This window comes from Equus asinus, chromosome 2, assembly GCF_041296235.1.
Source record: "Equus asinus isolate D_3611 breed Donkey chromosome 2, EquAss-T2T_v2, whole genome shotgun sequence".
In the NCBI taxonomy this organism is placed as follows: Eukaryota; Metazoa; Chordata; class Mammalia; order Perissodactyla; family Equidae; genus Equus; species Equus asinus.
The window spans coordinates 127193626-127209069 of record NC_091791.1 but is presented as its reverse complement, the minus strand read 5'-3'; the positions used below and the strand labels follow the sequence as shown (position 1 = coordinate 127209069).

The 15444-nt window shown below is 51.6% G+C and overlaps 1 protein-coding gene across 2 annotated transcripts in view; it reads right to left on the bottom strand.

The window, feature by feature from the left end:
* The window catches only part of HCN4 (hyperpolarization activated cyclic nucleotide gated potassium channel 4), a 58838-nt gene that overhangs the window by 17926 nt on the left and 25468 nt on the right, over positions 1–15444 (bottom strand). For both annotated transcript variants that reach the window (XM_070498372.1, XM_044764578.2), the window contains one exon: positions 2121–2544. In XM_070498372.1, the coding sequence (XP_070354473.1) occupies positions 2121–2544 (424 nt within the window). The remainder of the gene's footprint in view (positions 1–2120; positions 2545–15444) is intronic.

Below are 15444 nucleotides of genomic sequence, written 5' to 3'. Positions count from 1 at the left end.
AATTCCTTACCCCACCCCACAACCGCTCTACTGCCTACCCTCCCAAGCTCAGCTGGGAGCCATCCCGAGTGAGGAACCAACGGAATAATGGGTAAAAAGTACTGGAGAAAAGGAAACACCTTGCAGAAGTGTAGGGGGTGACTAAGATGATGGGGTGGGGAGGGGCATTTATTAAACGGTTCTCTGCACCAGGCTTCATGCTAAAGGTTTTACAAACATCATCTCGTTTAATCCTCACAACATTCCAATGAGGAAGGTACTACTTATACCCACTTTGTAGATAAGAGACTGAGGCTCAGAGAGGCAAGGTGGCACCAAGGTCACACAGTTAGCCAGTGTGGAGCCAGGATTTCAATTCAGGTCTCACACGTGTCATTCTAGCTCCAAAGCCCACAAGCAGTCCACTCCGCCAGGGAGGGACTGCCACATTGCTAGGAGCCAACTGGGTTCTGCTCCAGCTCAGCTGTGTGACCTTGGACAAGTCATTGCACCTCCTCTGTCAGCAGGAATAACGCAAATTTTCCAAGCCAAAGAGAATTTCTGCCATGGAGTGATTCTGCCAGGCTGGTGGAGGCACTTCTGCAGCGCAGGTGTTCACGACACCTCTGACCTCCATCTGCCAGTGCCCCAACCATCAGCCTTCCGCTCTTGCCCAGGGTCTAGGCTGCTGCTGAGGGTGCGGTGGGGACTTTGCATACTGAGCATGGGAACTTCCATCCAGTCAAGCAGAGGTCCTGGAGACCAGGAGGCAGTGACCTGAGGCCGGAAATGCACCTCTGCAGAGGCTTCCCAGGCCACAGCCTGCTCCAAACCCCAAGGTGAGCAGTCTCACAGAGCATGTCTCCCCTACCCAGTACCTCCAGGCTGGCCTGCCTGCTGCTGCCACCAAAAGGCGTAATTTGGGTGGTGGCAGACACAGACAGAAGCGCTGGCAAGGTCACCTGCTGTTTTTCAAACCCCAGTCGCCTCCTCTGTTCCTCCACAGAGGACTGCGTTCAGCTCGGGGATGAGTTAGGCTTGTCCAGGACAGCGTTGGCCCACCCAGTTGTTTCACAATTTGTTATTTAGGTTCTGCAGCCAGTGCTCCGCCCACAGCCCCCAGGACCCCTTTACAGTTCACATGCACACAGCTCCGGGCTCCCTCAGCACTTTCACTCCCTATAGCCAGCACCTGCGGCTGTCTGTCAGAGGCCTGCCCCAGGCTGCTGGAAACGACTTTGTCTGCTGGCACCGAGGGCAGGAAGTGCCCTGAGCCAATGACTGACAGGTAAGGGGATAAAAAATTGCAACTCCTTTGCCCTGATTGGGACAACTCTGAGGTGTGGTACATACTGTCCCCAGAGTTCCCTAGAGGACTCTGCTTGTGTCACCCTTGTTTGGCTTCCTTCCTTCCTTTCCCTGTGCCTTTTCCCCAATCCTTTACCAGGAAACACCTCCTCCAAAAAAATCACTTTCATGCAAATCCTCATCTCAGGGAAGAACCCAACCTAAGACAGTTGCAACAAAATTTACACAAAAATCCAGATTTCTGCTTCTCACAATAAACCCATAGATCTAGTAACCCTGGGCCCATTCCCACTTGGCAACAAGAGACTAGAGCTGGGTAGAGGCTGCCTATTACAGACGGAAGGTGTGTTCTCCAGGTTTCCCCAGTCCACCACACTCCCTACCGCCTTTCAACTGGCCCCTTTCACCCATTCACATTCCCTGCCTGGGCCCCAAAGGCTTACGAGTTTGCAACCCCTACAACATAGTGCAGTGGTTAACGGTGGACTGGAGTTCAGGTTCATCAATTACCAATTCTGTGACTTGTATAAATCCCTTAATCTTTCTGTCTCTCAGTTTCCTCATGTAAAAAATGAGTACCTACACATACATATATGGTACCCTCTATGGTTGTTAGAGACTTAAATCAGATACTACCTGTAAAGTGATTTGCACTGTATCTAGCACAGATGATAGGAAGTCAAGAAATTACTAATTTTTGTCCTTTTGGAGCAAGTGTGCCTACTACAATCTGACAGCCCACGTGCAACTATCCGAGATTACCTGCTGGCCCCTCACTCTCCCTGGAAGGAAGATACACCTTCGCCCCAATAGGTTTGAGTCTGACGACTCACCTCTTCCCACTGATGAATATATCGAATGAGGCGAGAGAGACGCAACAGGCGCAGAAGGCTGAGGATCTTGGTGAAGCGGACGATGCGCAGGGCCCGGGCAGTCTTGTAGACCTCTGAGTCAATGCGTGTCTCCACAATGAGGAAGATGTAGTCCACGGGGATGGAGGAGATGAAATCCACCACGAACCAGCTTTTGAGGTACTTCATCTTAATCCGCTGCGGGTCCAGGATGATCTCTGTGTTGTCCTCCACCACAATTCCTGTGCGGAAGTTGAGGACCAAGTCGATGAGGAAGAATGTATCTGACACCACATTGAAGACGATCCAGGGTGTGGTGTTCTCATCCTTGAAGAAGGTGATGCCCACGGGAATGATGATCAGGTTTCCCACCATCAGCAGCAGCATGGTCAAATCCCAGTAAAATCTGCCCAGAGACACAGGGGTCAGTTGACCGGAGGAGAGAAAGAAAGAGTTACAGACTAAGAGAGAAAGCTCTGAGGGAGAGCAAATGTGGGAGAGGTAAGTCTTGGGAGGTTCTGAGTCACTGAGGGAGATAGGCACATGGGTACCTGGGCAAGATGTGGAGACGGGCACAGAAAGAGGCTCTTCCTTCACTAAGGATACCTTCTGCGTGCCCCTCGGTGAGCTCCCCAGTGATAAGCCTCCTACTCCCATCCCCATGCCCCAGTGAGTCAGGCTGAAAAGCAAACCAAACAATGACATCCAGAGAGAAGTGAGAGGCTGTTTTAGTGGCAGGAATAGTTCCCCACACACCACCCCAGGCTCAGGCCAGGCTGCTCCATCCTCCCTGAGGGCCAGCTGTGGCCTGAGACAGGCTGGCAGGCAGACATGCCACAGACCGTGACCAGAGAGCAAGGGAGGTCCAGACACACAGCAGGTTCCTGGGAGGCGGGAGGTCCAGGATCCAGCCCCAGCTCTGTCACTGACAAGCTATGTGACACCAGGCAGGTGCCCTCCATGCTCTGGGCATCAGTTTCCCCGCTGTGCAATGAGGAGTAGCACCTCAACTCTCAGTCCTATAATTCTGATCTGACCATCATCCACACCGATTCTTTGGGGTCCCCCTTTAGTCTGTCCCCAAGAGTAAGAAAATGTCTGACTATCTCTGTCCCCCAAAGGTTTGCATTCTAACACAGGGGTGGGGAAGGGCAGTGATATCTTCAAAGGCAGGAAGTGTTAATGGGAGGATTTCAGGCACCAGTGAGGTACCACCCAATGCAATGGAGTGAGACCTGTGGGGGCTTCCAGTATCATTTCTCCTAAGGCCTTAAAGCAACTGCAAGTGCTTCCTGAGGGAGGTAAGGAGGGGTCCTCAGAGAGAAGCCTCTGAGAGGGTACAAAATGTGAGGCAGTAAAAGCCAACTCACAGATCTCCCACCTGGCCCAGCAGGGGCCCCTCTGGAAAGTGCAGATGGCACAGGTAGGCACAGACCCCATGTCTAGAAGGGATGACCAACCATTACCAGGAATGCTGCCCAAGTACCAGCCACCCCAGGACTGGCCTCAAAACTAAAAACTTGCACTGCAGAGCCATTTCTCTCTGCTATTAATTTATACAGTTACACAATGACAGATAAAAGTATTAAGTCAGGCAGAAATAAGCATGTCTTCTCCCAAGAGAAATAACCTTTTCAGCCATCTTTAGTTCTCTACTGCAGGGAAGCCAGGAGGAAGGGAGTAGGAGACAAAAAGACAAGCATTCCTTGAGTTTTCAGAGGGTCCTGCTGCAAAACCAAAGTGCCTCTGCCTGAAAAGTTCCGGGTTTGGGGAAAAAAATTATTTCACAGCAAATCGCTTTCTTTGTCAGACTCAAAATGGTGCCATGAGTCAAGTAGAGGGCAGAGCCTGCTTCACTGAAGGTGGGCAAGACAGATGTCCCATATCACACAGCTCAGGAGAGGGTGGCTTCTGGAAAGGCAGCTTCTGGCACCTTCTTTGAAAGACAAGCCCTTCAGGGCTTCAAGACAGGACCTTAGTCAGAGCCTCATGGGGATAAGGCTGGTACCAAGAGGTCAACTTCAGCTCCTTCCCTGCCCCACAGCCTACCACCCCTTCTCCAGCCCCAATCCCCCTATGCCATGGGGAGAACTCACCCTAAGACCTGAGAACCTACCCCAGCCTTCATACCCCCTACACAGAACACAGCACAGCCTCGCTAATGACTCATGGGCCCCAAGAGAATGGTTTCAGCTTCTATGGGGTGCTCTCGAGCTGTGTACACTTTCTACCCAGCCTCATGCATATCATTCAAAGACAGCTGCAGACACTCATTCGATGCCACACACATGTATCCCCATTCACACACAAAGCGTGCAAACACTCCTATATATACATGGCCATCGTTCCTTTTCATTTAATCTCTTGGGAAAAACAAAACAAAACAAAACTGTGGCATAGAGAGGCCACTGAGGGCCCTGTGGCCCTCTGTACATAAAGCTAATAATACACCCAGACTGAAGAAGTTTCTAAAATTAACAGAGTGGGTGCAAGGCAGCTAGGAATGCTGACTCGGGCAAGCCTGCCACTCCAGCGGGTTTCTACACTCTCCTCAGCTCTAGTTCCCCAATTACAAGCCAAATTTGAGACAGTAATTAACAGGAAAATGTTTGCATTTAGTGGTCTTCATAAAATCAAATTATATGAGGCAAAAACATCCATTTCCTTGTATTCTGACTAATTGTTTCGATCGTGAGTTTCCAGATGCTAAGGGATATTTCTAGTGTCTGATTTGGGCTAGGGTCGGAATATTGGGGCACTTCTCCACAAACCATTATCCTGGAGCATGGCAGAGCTACACAAAAGGCAGCATAATATGGTAGGGAGAAAGAAGCACAGGCACTCGAAGCCAGCCAACCTGGGTTCAATTCCTAGTTCCATCAATTACTAGGAAGTCATTAACTTCTCCATGCCTCAGTTTCCTCATCTGCTCAATGAAGATCATAACAGTACCTAACAAGCAGAATTGTTATAAGAACGGAATGAATTGATATTTGTAAAATGCTCTGACCTATGCATACCTATATTATTAAATGAATAAATAAGTAATTCAAGTCAACAAAGTCACAGGAAAGAGGTGAGGAAGGAAGATGAAATCTTTCAGGGAAGAGCCAAAGCAAAGCATCTACTGGGAGTGGGGGTGGAAGGGAACTTATAATGGTTCTTGGAAAGCCAGTGGTGGAAGTCAGGGGCCACAATATTCCCCAATAAGCCCACAGAACCTATTTACCTTGGCAGACAGATGCCCTGACCTCAGGGAGCTGATGGACAAGGTCAGAGAACAAGGCTTAGACAGAAGACAAGTTGGGCAATGATTTAAGAAACCATCCCAGGCAGCAGCCCAGGCATCTGAGAAGGTGGACTCCTGGTGGCCCGGAAGGGTGAGGCCAGAAAGTGCTCCTGGAGGAGGTGAGAGGAGTTGGGCTTTGGGAGCTGCCTCTGGCCTCACAGACTACCCTTCCTTACTCTTTGCCAGACAGCTGCAAAGATTTCTGAAAGCACAACGGGGTGAAAGAAAAAAAAAAAAAAAAAAAAGATGTTCAGCACCATGGACAGCTCCTGGCGCGCCTGCCAGGCCCATTCTGCTGGTCCAGCCAGGGGAAGTTGGCAACAGCCTCTCCACTGCATCCTCAGCTCTCTGGCCCCTCTCTCCCCCAATCCTAGTGATCAGAAGCATCTCAAGTGGTTACTTAACGTCCTTGGGCATTTTCACCAGGGGATCCTTGGTGACTGAAAAGCCTTTATTCACAAAGACCCCAGAACACTTCACAGTATCGAGCACACACTTTGTGCTTTCCACGCATTACTTCATTTAACTTCACACCAGCACTAAGGTGGCTGCTGTTATCTGCATTTTACAGAAGATGACACTGAGGCTCAGAGAGAAGTATGTGCCCAAGACCACACAGTTGGTGAGGACCATACTCGAGATTCAGAGAGGTCTGTGGGACTCGGAGCCTGACCGCTTGGGATTTTAGGCACCTCGGTGGGATGCAGAGAGGTGGACAAGCCCTTCTGGCACCTGTGCATCACACTGGGGAGGTAGCCTACAACAACAGGTGCAACCCCTGCCCCAGAGACAAGAGAGGAGAAAGAGTTGCAGAGAGGTTTCGAGGGGACGCATCCTCCTGATGGTGGGGCCTTCTGAGGCACTTCCTGGGCGGAGGAAGTAGCACTTTCCAAGTATTAAAAGCACCTGGTCCTCAGCAGTCAATAGGGCACAGTTGCACCCATCCTGTAAAAGGGAAAACTAAGGTCCACAGAGGAGGGAACAGGAACATTTCCAAAGCCTCAAGCTAGATGCCCCATGCTCCCCTAGCACCCCACAGCCCCCAGAATCATTCATGACTAAATCCCACAATCCAGGGTATGCATCCATGGAGGCAGGTAGCAGGCTCTGGCAGGGAAGCAATGGACAGCCAGACTCAGACATGCTGGAGTTGGCACATGCCTGAATTAGAGGCCTTGTTCTCTCTAAAAACAGATGACTCACCCCTCCACCGCCCCCCACTGCCCCATCCAAGTGTCTTCTCAGCTGAGAGGAAGTCCTAGCCAGGAAGACACAACTTGGGCACTGGAGGCCATGCCCCAGGTTCAGCCCCAGGATCCCAGGCGTGGCCTCCCTCAATCCTGGACCTTGCTTCCTACCTGGACCAACAGGTCCTTTCAGGCAGGCAGGTGGCCTCTCAGCAGGAGGACGTGGCCTATAGACCGGTTTTGGAGGAGAAGATCCCACACGCAGAAGGAACTAGAGACAGCAAAAAGCCAAACAGCCCTTTTACACTGATACTTGGGACATTTCATGGTTTGGTCTGAGAGGAAGGTTATGGCCTCAAGGTTGCTGAGGGAAGAGAAGAAAGGATGCTCCTGGCCTAAACTCAGAGACTCCAGGATCAGACCAAGGGCCCTCTCCTTCCCTGGAGGCTGAAGAGGACGCAAAGGGTGATAAAATGGGGGCAGGAGAAGTGAAAGCCCTAGAACAGGGAGGGCCTCCTTCAGCCTCCTCTTGTCCATACACGCCCATGCTTGCATTTGAGCATATATGCTCACACACCCACGTGCACACATATGCACAATGCACACATATGGGCGTGTGCTCACACACCCATGAATACATTTTTGTACACTCTCTTGTTTATGCCCTCCTGTTACTTTTTGTCCTTGTACACACATCCATTTTCATACATGTAGACTTTCCTGCACACGCACTTGCATACATTTTGAGACAAATTATATCCGCTGAGATTTCTGTTAGCTGAAAGAAAGAGAATACCTTTTTTTGCCCATTAAAATCTTTTCCATCCTTCAAGATTCATCTGAAGTGCTACCTCTTCTGGGCCTCTCCAACCTCTCACAGATTGAGCCTCAGCCCAGCCTGAGCCTGGCCTTGGATCTCCCAGATGCTGCAGACTCCTTGAGGACAAGGGGCCATGTCCCAGAGATGCCTGTGTTCCTGCAGTGCTGTCTGCAGTCCAGGGTCCCCACGCTTTCTCCCAGGTGAGTGGCACAACTAGGGCCCCATCTTTTACCCCCTCCCTCTGTGAAGATGGCTCCCACTCAGACAGCAGACCTGCATTCCCACCTGCCACCTGGAGAGCCTTCTGGCTCCTACACCCAAGTCCAAGGCTGAACTCAGCATCTTCCTCCTTAAAGCTGAATGGCACAGTCAGCATCACAATCACCTGGGCTCAAACCTCAAAGCCATCCTTGGCTGCCTTCTCTTTCTTCCCACTCACCCCTGTAGGCCCCCCAGGCAGGGACCACATCTTGTCTAGCATCTTCTATGATGGTTTCTGAATCTGTCCCTGATTGTTCTGTCCTAGATCAGTTCCTCACTGCTCCTCACCTGGACTCTTGCCCCGTAGCTTATCTGGTCTCCAGCCTCCACTCTCTTTCCTTCCAAGTCGTATGATCTCTGGATTATCTTTCCAAACATTATGATTACATCACCCCTTGCCTGAGCCCTTTGGGTGACCCCTGAGGACTAAGAAAGTTCAAGCTCCTTGGTCTGGGATCCCCAGCACCTCCACCCCCCACCTTCCCTCTTCTCTCTCCTGCTTCCTTCACAGTAGCCATCAGGACACCTAACCCCTGGCGCTATCTCCATCCACATGCTGGTTCCTCCTCCTGAGAACCACCCTGCCTCCTGAACCCCCATCTTTTGAAATCCTTTCCCTCATCTAAGGCCCAGTTCAACTGCCTCTTCCTCCTCCATGAATTCTGCCTAACTATGCTGTGTGTCTATGGTAGCAGTTGTCACATCCTGCCTCTTTCATCAGGTACCACCTAACTCTCCTTCCAGCTGCCCAACAAATCATAGAACCCAAGAATCCAGGAGTCTTGGTTTCTGAGATAGGGATGGGAGCTGGGAGATGCCCCCTCCACTCTTGATCTATCTCTTGGTTTTCCAGGCCCAGCCCAGATAACTGCCGAAGGTGATAATGAACACACTGAGAATGGTGGAGGATAGCGGTCGACATTTAATCTCACTGAATCTTCATAAAAACTCTAGGAGGTAGACACTATAATTATGCTCATTTTACAGATGAGGAGACTGAGGCACAAGAAGTTGAGAAATTTGCTATATACAGTGGGTCAAGAATTTAAACCCAAACAGCCTGACTCCAGAGTCCCTCTTCTAACCACTCGACAGAAATATAAATCTGGCTAGTAGTATTTTCTCTCTCCCAAACTCTGTGCCTTCTCCTTCTCCTCCTCTCCCTCCCAAACCTCTCTCCTATACTCTCTTCCATGGCACCTTCATCCTACTTCTTCACTCCCTGACCTCTCCACTTCTTCCCTTAAGTGAACCTTATTTGTGTCCTAAGGACGTCACTCTCCCAAACCCCACATACGGTGGGGTCAGCATCCTCCTGCTCCACACTGATGCCACTTCCTGCCTGCGGTAGCAATGTCTACAAGATCCTTTGAGTATCCTGTCATTTCCTGGTCACCTTTCCCGCATCCATCTCCCACCCTCAAGGATCTTGGTGATGCCGGCACCCGGTTCACAACCTTCCATTCCACTTAGATTTCTGCCATCATCCTGGGTGACTTCTACTCCATATCATCACCCAGCCCCTCAGTGGCTTAAAGCCCTGACTCTAATGACTCCACGTCAGTTGTCCATTCCAACAGCATACTCTGGACCATGTCTCCATCTCCATTTGTTCCATCTCTAATCTCAGATGAGCAATGCTCTTTCTCGCTCTAACCTCCTTTCCTTCCAGCTCTCATCCAATCGTGCTAAGTCTATTCTTTAGTGTCCCAAGAACCTCTATTCAGCTGAACCCTCTGATTCTCCCATCAGAACCCTCCTGCCTCCTCTCACTCCTCCCCAGACACAATGGTCCAGCTCATCAACCTCTCTTGCCCTGTCCTTCTGGCACCCAGTTCACAAGATCACAACCCTGGCTCAGGGCCATCATCAATCCTTCTCAGGTTTACATGGGGGCAGAAAATCCCACAACCTCAGACCAGTCCTACTAGAAATTCAAGTGCCTTAGCTCCTGTGCCTCAATTTCCTCATCACAATTTCCCTATTCAGCTGGGCCCTTCCGTCTGCCAGCCCATCCTTCCAGGAGAGCTTGGTAAACTGGCCCTCCCATTCTCCACAGCAGCTATTCTGAATTCTCTCTTTTCTCCTCAAAGCTCTGAAACCACCACTTTCCCAGCTCACTCTCAGCAGATACCACCACCTTCTACTTCACAGAGAAAAGAGAAGTCAGCAGAATGTCCCCTTCCTCTTCCTGCCACTAGACTCCTACCTTGCTTCATCCCCTTCCCCTCCTCCAGTCACAAGGGAATCAGTGACTCTTCCACCTGCCCTCTTGACACCATTCCCTTTCTCCTCCCCAGGGACCTTAATCTATATGTTAGCCCCTCTCTCATCTATGTCTTCCATTTCCCTCTCTGCCAGTCCTTAACCATCAGCTTTTTCTTTTAAGCTCCCTACACTTACAAAATAAAATCACTCCCCAAATCCCCAGTGTGTTATCTCTTCTCCCCTCAGAACCAAGCTTCCTGAAAGACATGTCACTGTCCCTACTCTCTCATTTCCATTTCCATCCCCAATACTCCTCTCAATCCTTCAGCAACATCGCAAATGCACACCCTGCTGCAAAACCCAACGGACACTTTCCAGTCCATTTCCTTCATGACCCTCAGCATCATCTGACACTGAGGACCATTCTGCCAAAACACGCTCCCCCACCTCGCCGTCTTTTCTCCGTGCTCTCTGGCTCTCCTTTCCCTTCCGTTGGAGGGGCTCCTCTTCCTCTGCGTGACCTTTAAATGTTTCTGTTCCTCTGGGCCCTCACTTTTTCTCCTTCTATACACTCTCCCTGGGTGACCTCACCAACTCCCACAGCTTCATTGTTCTGCTGCCTTTCAAACCAGTCCTCTCTCTCATGCTCCACACCCATGTGTTCACTTGCTGACTACACATCTACACCTGGATGTCCCATGGGAACCTCATTCTTGACATATCCAGATTTAACTTAACAGCCTCTCCCACAAACTCTTGTGTTTCCAGCACGTGGTACCACCAGCCACCCAAATGCTTAATCTAGAAACCTGGGAGTTATCCTCAACTCATCCACCTCCCTCACCTACCAACACTCAATCATGTGGGATCCAACGAATCCTATCAACTCACCACCTGGCCTACTCCAGCAGCTTCCGAACTGGGCTCTGGTCTCTCCCAGGACCCCACATACCTCAGAGTCCAGGGTGGGGTCTGCATCCTCTCATCAACCCACTCTCCATACTTTGCCAAGCCCAAAGTCCTTCCACGCTCCCAGCTCAAATCCAAGTTCCTCACTGTGGTCCCCACAGCCCTTCCTGATCTGGATTTGGCCTCCTTCTGCCTCGAGTCTCACCATGCCTCCCCTCATACGCTCTGCTCCAGACATACTCAGCAACTTTCAGTGCCCCAAACACTCCATGCTTTCTTTCACCTCTGGGTTTTCCCACATGCTGTCATCTGCCTGGAACTCTCATTCCCACTCCTGCCCACCCAAGCCCCTTGGTTCAGAGGAGGCATCACTTCCCCTGGGAAGCCTTCTTTGTACCCCAAGAAATCTGGCTAGGTGCCCCTCAGACGTGCTGCCATAGCATAGATTTGTCACATTATGATGAAATTGCTTATTTCACTGTCTATCTGGTGGTTACTTGACTCTCTGACCTTGGCACAGTGGCTTTTACATGATAGGTTGTAACAAACATGTGAATGGGTGAAAATATGTGAATGGCTGGATGGCAGCAGAGTGAATGAATGAATGAATGAATGCATGCCTTGGGAACCAAAGGCTCAGTGGCAGAGGGCCCAGCAGAAGCTACATGAAATGGGGAGCCCTCTAAGACCCCAAATCATTCCCTTGAGGCTTTCACAGCCTCTGATGGTCAGGGAAGAACTTATCCCCTGCAAACTCCCAAGACTCCCAGACTCCCAGCAACATCCATCAGCAAAGGGCCCCCACCCGGTGTTGAAGCTGATGGTGGGAAAGTTACAGAGGAGGGGAGGAGGTGGAAGAGGGGCAAGGTAGGTGAACAAGGGACAGGCTGGGAGAAGCATGGGGTTGGGGTCTGTGACACAGTGAGATGAGAGAGAGGACTGGTGGGAGGACATCACAGCTAAAGACTTCAACTGAGGCCATGACTGTGTTTCCAGCCTGACTGGCGCAGGCCCATGTTGGCAGAACACACCATGCTCTCTCGGTACCGGTGTGCCCTCAGCAGGGACTTTGGAGATTCTCCCTTCTCCCCAGATAGACCTAGCCCAGAGATCCAGGAGGACCGGGCTGCGTTGGGGGAAGGAGTTGAAAGGAAGGAGGCAATTCCACTCTCCTAGAATCTCGCTCTGCTGCCCCCACCGTGTGGGTCCAGGGTGAGCCTTCGCCCTGCTGCGTGCCTCCCAAGAGCCCAACTGATTTCTCTTCCTCTACTGAGATGTGAGCACACAGCCCGGCCAGGGGGCAGGGAGGGGTCTCCGTAAAATTGTCTTGTGGTAAATAGATGAGTGGATTAAAGACTGTTGCCAGTGGGGGGAAAAAAGACTGCCAAAGTTAAAATAAAAAAGAATACACCGAAACGTTAACACTGATTATTGCAAAGTGGTGGGATTGTGGGCTATTTTTGTTTTCTCCATTACGCTTTTCTATATTTTCTAAACTCCCCATAATGGGCAAATATTACCTTTATAATCAGAAAAATAAATCCCCCTTTAACCAATGACCAGTGTCCCATGCTGTGAAGAGTCCTCTAACCTGTGTCACCTGGTCCTCGGGGAACTCCTGGACGGCCAGGGGAACAGTGCAGAAAAGGCGCTGTCTTGACGGGGAGGTCAGAGTGAGCCAGTGGCTGGAGAGGGTCACGGTGAGGAGACAGAGGGAGGCCCTCTGAAGGGCGGGCGTCAGAGGCCAAGGAGAGTAGTGCCTGCCCGCAGCACACACGAGGGAGCACGCACTCGTGGGGCGCCTTCCTTGCCTTCCCTTGCTCACAACCATAAAAGCTGTTTGGAAGCCTTGACCAACGGCTCCCTGCCCCTGCCTGTCCAGGCCCCTGTTTATCATTCTCTGAGCAGGGCTGTTGCCCAGCCCCGTTGCCCCTTACGCAGCCATAGGAGCGCTGGCTGCTTGCAGAGGGGGAGGGTGCAGGAGTCCTTGCCGCCTGTGCCCCCTCCCCAGACTGGAAACTGGCCTCCCTCGGGCCAGCTGGGCCCTCAACTCTGGGCTCTGAGGGGAATCCACCCCTCAACCCCACCCTGCCCCCTCCCCCTGGCCCCACCTCCCCTGCTGCTCCTCCCTGACCCCAGGGTCTCCTCCCTACAGTAGAGGAGTTGCTCTCTTCCCCCCACCCCCGCCTGGCCACTAGGGCTCTATTTTTAACCCACCTCAAAATCTCTGACTCAGAATCACAGGGCTCCCAGGTAGCCTCCCTCTGCCGCCTGGGGCTGCCTCTGAAACAGACTCAGAGCCAAGGGCATCTGGCGTTTGGTTTATGGGTGGGTTGTTTGGATTTTGGCGTATCTTTATATTCTTATGTTTCTACAACAATTACCAATTACCTGAGGAACAAAATTTGTTTTTGTTTCTGTGTTTGAAGATCCAAACAAGATGACCCTTTACCTCTGCCTCCTCCAAAGCCCCTCCGGGTCCTGGGCTGGGGGCCTAGCCTCCCGTTATACAATGAGAGCCTCTTGCCAAGGAGAAGGTGAGCTGTCTGAGGGCTATAACTGACTGAATCTTCCCTTCCCCTCTGTGCTCTTCCAATCCCACTGCACAGCGCTTCCCAGACTGTGAGATGCACACACATCACCAGGGGAGCTTACCAAGAGGCAGACTCGGGTTCACTATGCGTGGGGTGGGGGCTGACATCTGTATTGTGCCCAGGCTGCTGGTCCAGGGACCACACTCTGAGTAGCCAGGTTATAGCAGACGGTACAGCGGTTAGGCACTCTAGTGTTTGAATACCTGGCTGTGTGGCTTTGGACAAATCACCTAACCTCTCTGAGCCTGTCTTCTCATGTGCAAAATGAGAACATTAATCCCACCTCACAGGATTCTGAGAGAATTCGATGAGATGATATTTATAATGCGCTACGTGGTGTACATACTCAGTGCATGCTGACCATTATCATCATCATCATCATTATTCTTGTGACCACTAAGATGCAGGTCCTGGCCTGAGGGCTATGGGCATCCTGAGGTGTGTGGACTGGTCCCGCTTCAAGGAGCCCTTCGTCTCAGGCAGAGGCAGTATGGCCTGTTGGGTACTAAAGTCCTGAAAAGGAGGGGGCCTAAGAGGGTCCACTGGTTAGGGAGGTCAGCGCTGTAGTTGCAGAAGGAGGTCCATGCCACGTGGCAGAAGGAATCAAGGCCAGGGGCCTAGAAGTCTCGGGTTCTAGTCCCATCTCCACCTCTACCTTGCTATGTGACCTTGAACAAGCCCCTGCCTCTCACAGTTCCTTCCTTAGTGTCCCCATTGGTACAACAAGAGGATGGAGCTAGACAATCTCTAAGGACACACCGATTCCATGAATCTCTGCAGTGCAGAGGCTAAAGAGGCCAGGCAAGGGCAGCTGGCCAGATGGAAAGCTCGCTGAGAGAAGAGCGCACATCTCAGACCCAGTATTGGGTCTCTAGTACTAGAGAAGATGGCAGCATCTTGAATGCCAGATTGAGTAGTCAGGACTCTTCTGGGGACATAGGGAGCCATGAAGGTTGCAGAGGGAGAGAGTTCCTTGGGGAAGGAATTGTGACTGCACCTTCTCAACAGCACAGCTGAGCAGAGACCTGGCCATAAGGAACACCAAGATATCAACCCATTGCTTCTTTGATGGGCTGAGACCTCTTCTGGAGACATTAAATCTGTGCACTCACCGAGACACACCAGTGTAAGAGCATGTGCACAAACACACATTGCATGCCCTCACACGCCCCCCCCCCCCAACAAAGTGTACAGCAGGGGTCATCTGTTCTATAGCGCCGAGAACTGCCACGATGCTGTGTCCCCTCAAGCTAGCTGCCTAACCTTTCTGAGCTTCACTCAACTGACAAGACTATTTGGGGAAAATTGGGGAGGGAACTAGCAGTTGGAGAACTTCTCTGTCCCGCTTACAGGAAACAAAGGCAGCTCAAACACGACTCTCCCTACTCAGGAGAATGGAGCAAAAATAGAATATTGCTGTGGAGTAGCACGTGAGCGTGACCCCAGTGGAAATTAGGTAGGAGAGCTCACCTGCTCTGCAGGAAGGTGCGCCAGCATGAAGGAGGAGACGGGCAGATTTGGGCAGAACTTCCTACGGCCAAGCAGCACTGGGATGGACGGGGCTAAAGAGGACACCGTGGAAGGGCTGCCCCACCGAAGGGAGCCGGAGATGGACCCTGGGAGGGGCTGTGTGTTCCCCTTCTTGGTGGGAAGGGGTCCCCTGGAGATGTCTGAGCTCTGAGGACAGGTGCTGGACCTGCCTCCTCCGCCTTCCTGCCAGGAAAACATAGCCTGACAAGGGTGCTGAGCAAGGGCCATGTTCCCTAGGGTCCCGCCAGCCCCAGTGTTTTACGATTCTGATTGCTAACAACATGCAAGGGAGAAAAGGGGAACGGCTCCCTGGAGAAGGACTCATCACAAATGGGCTTGGAGGCCAGGGTGGGGAGTCGGCATTTCATGCCCAGGCCCTGGGGAGCAGTGAAGGGCTAAGGCAAATGCGGGCAGTCAGAGAACTCGCAGACTGTTCATGCGGAAGGGGCCTGAGGGGTGCCCGGCTCACTGGCTCCGAAAGAAACGGAAGGAGAATCACCTGGGTGTC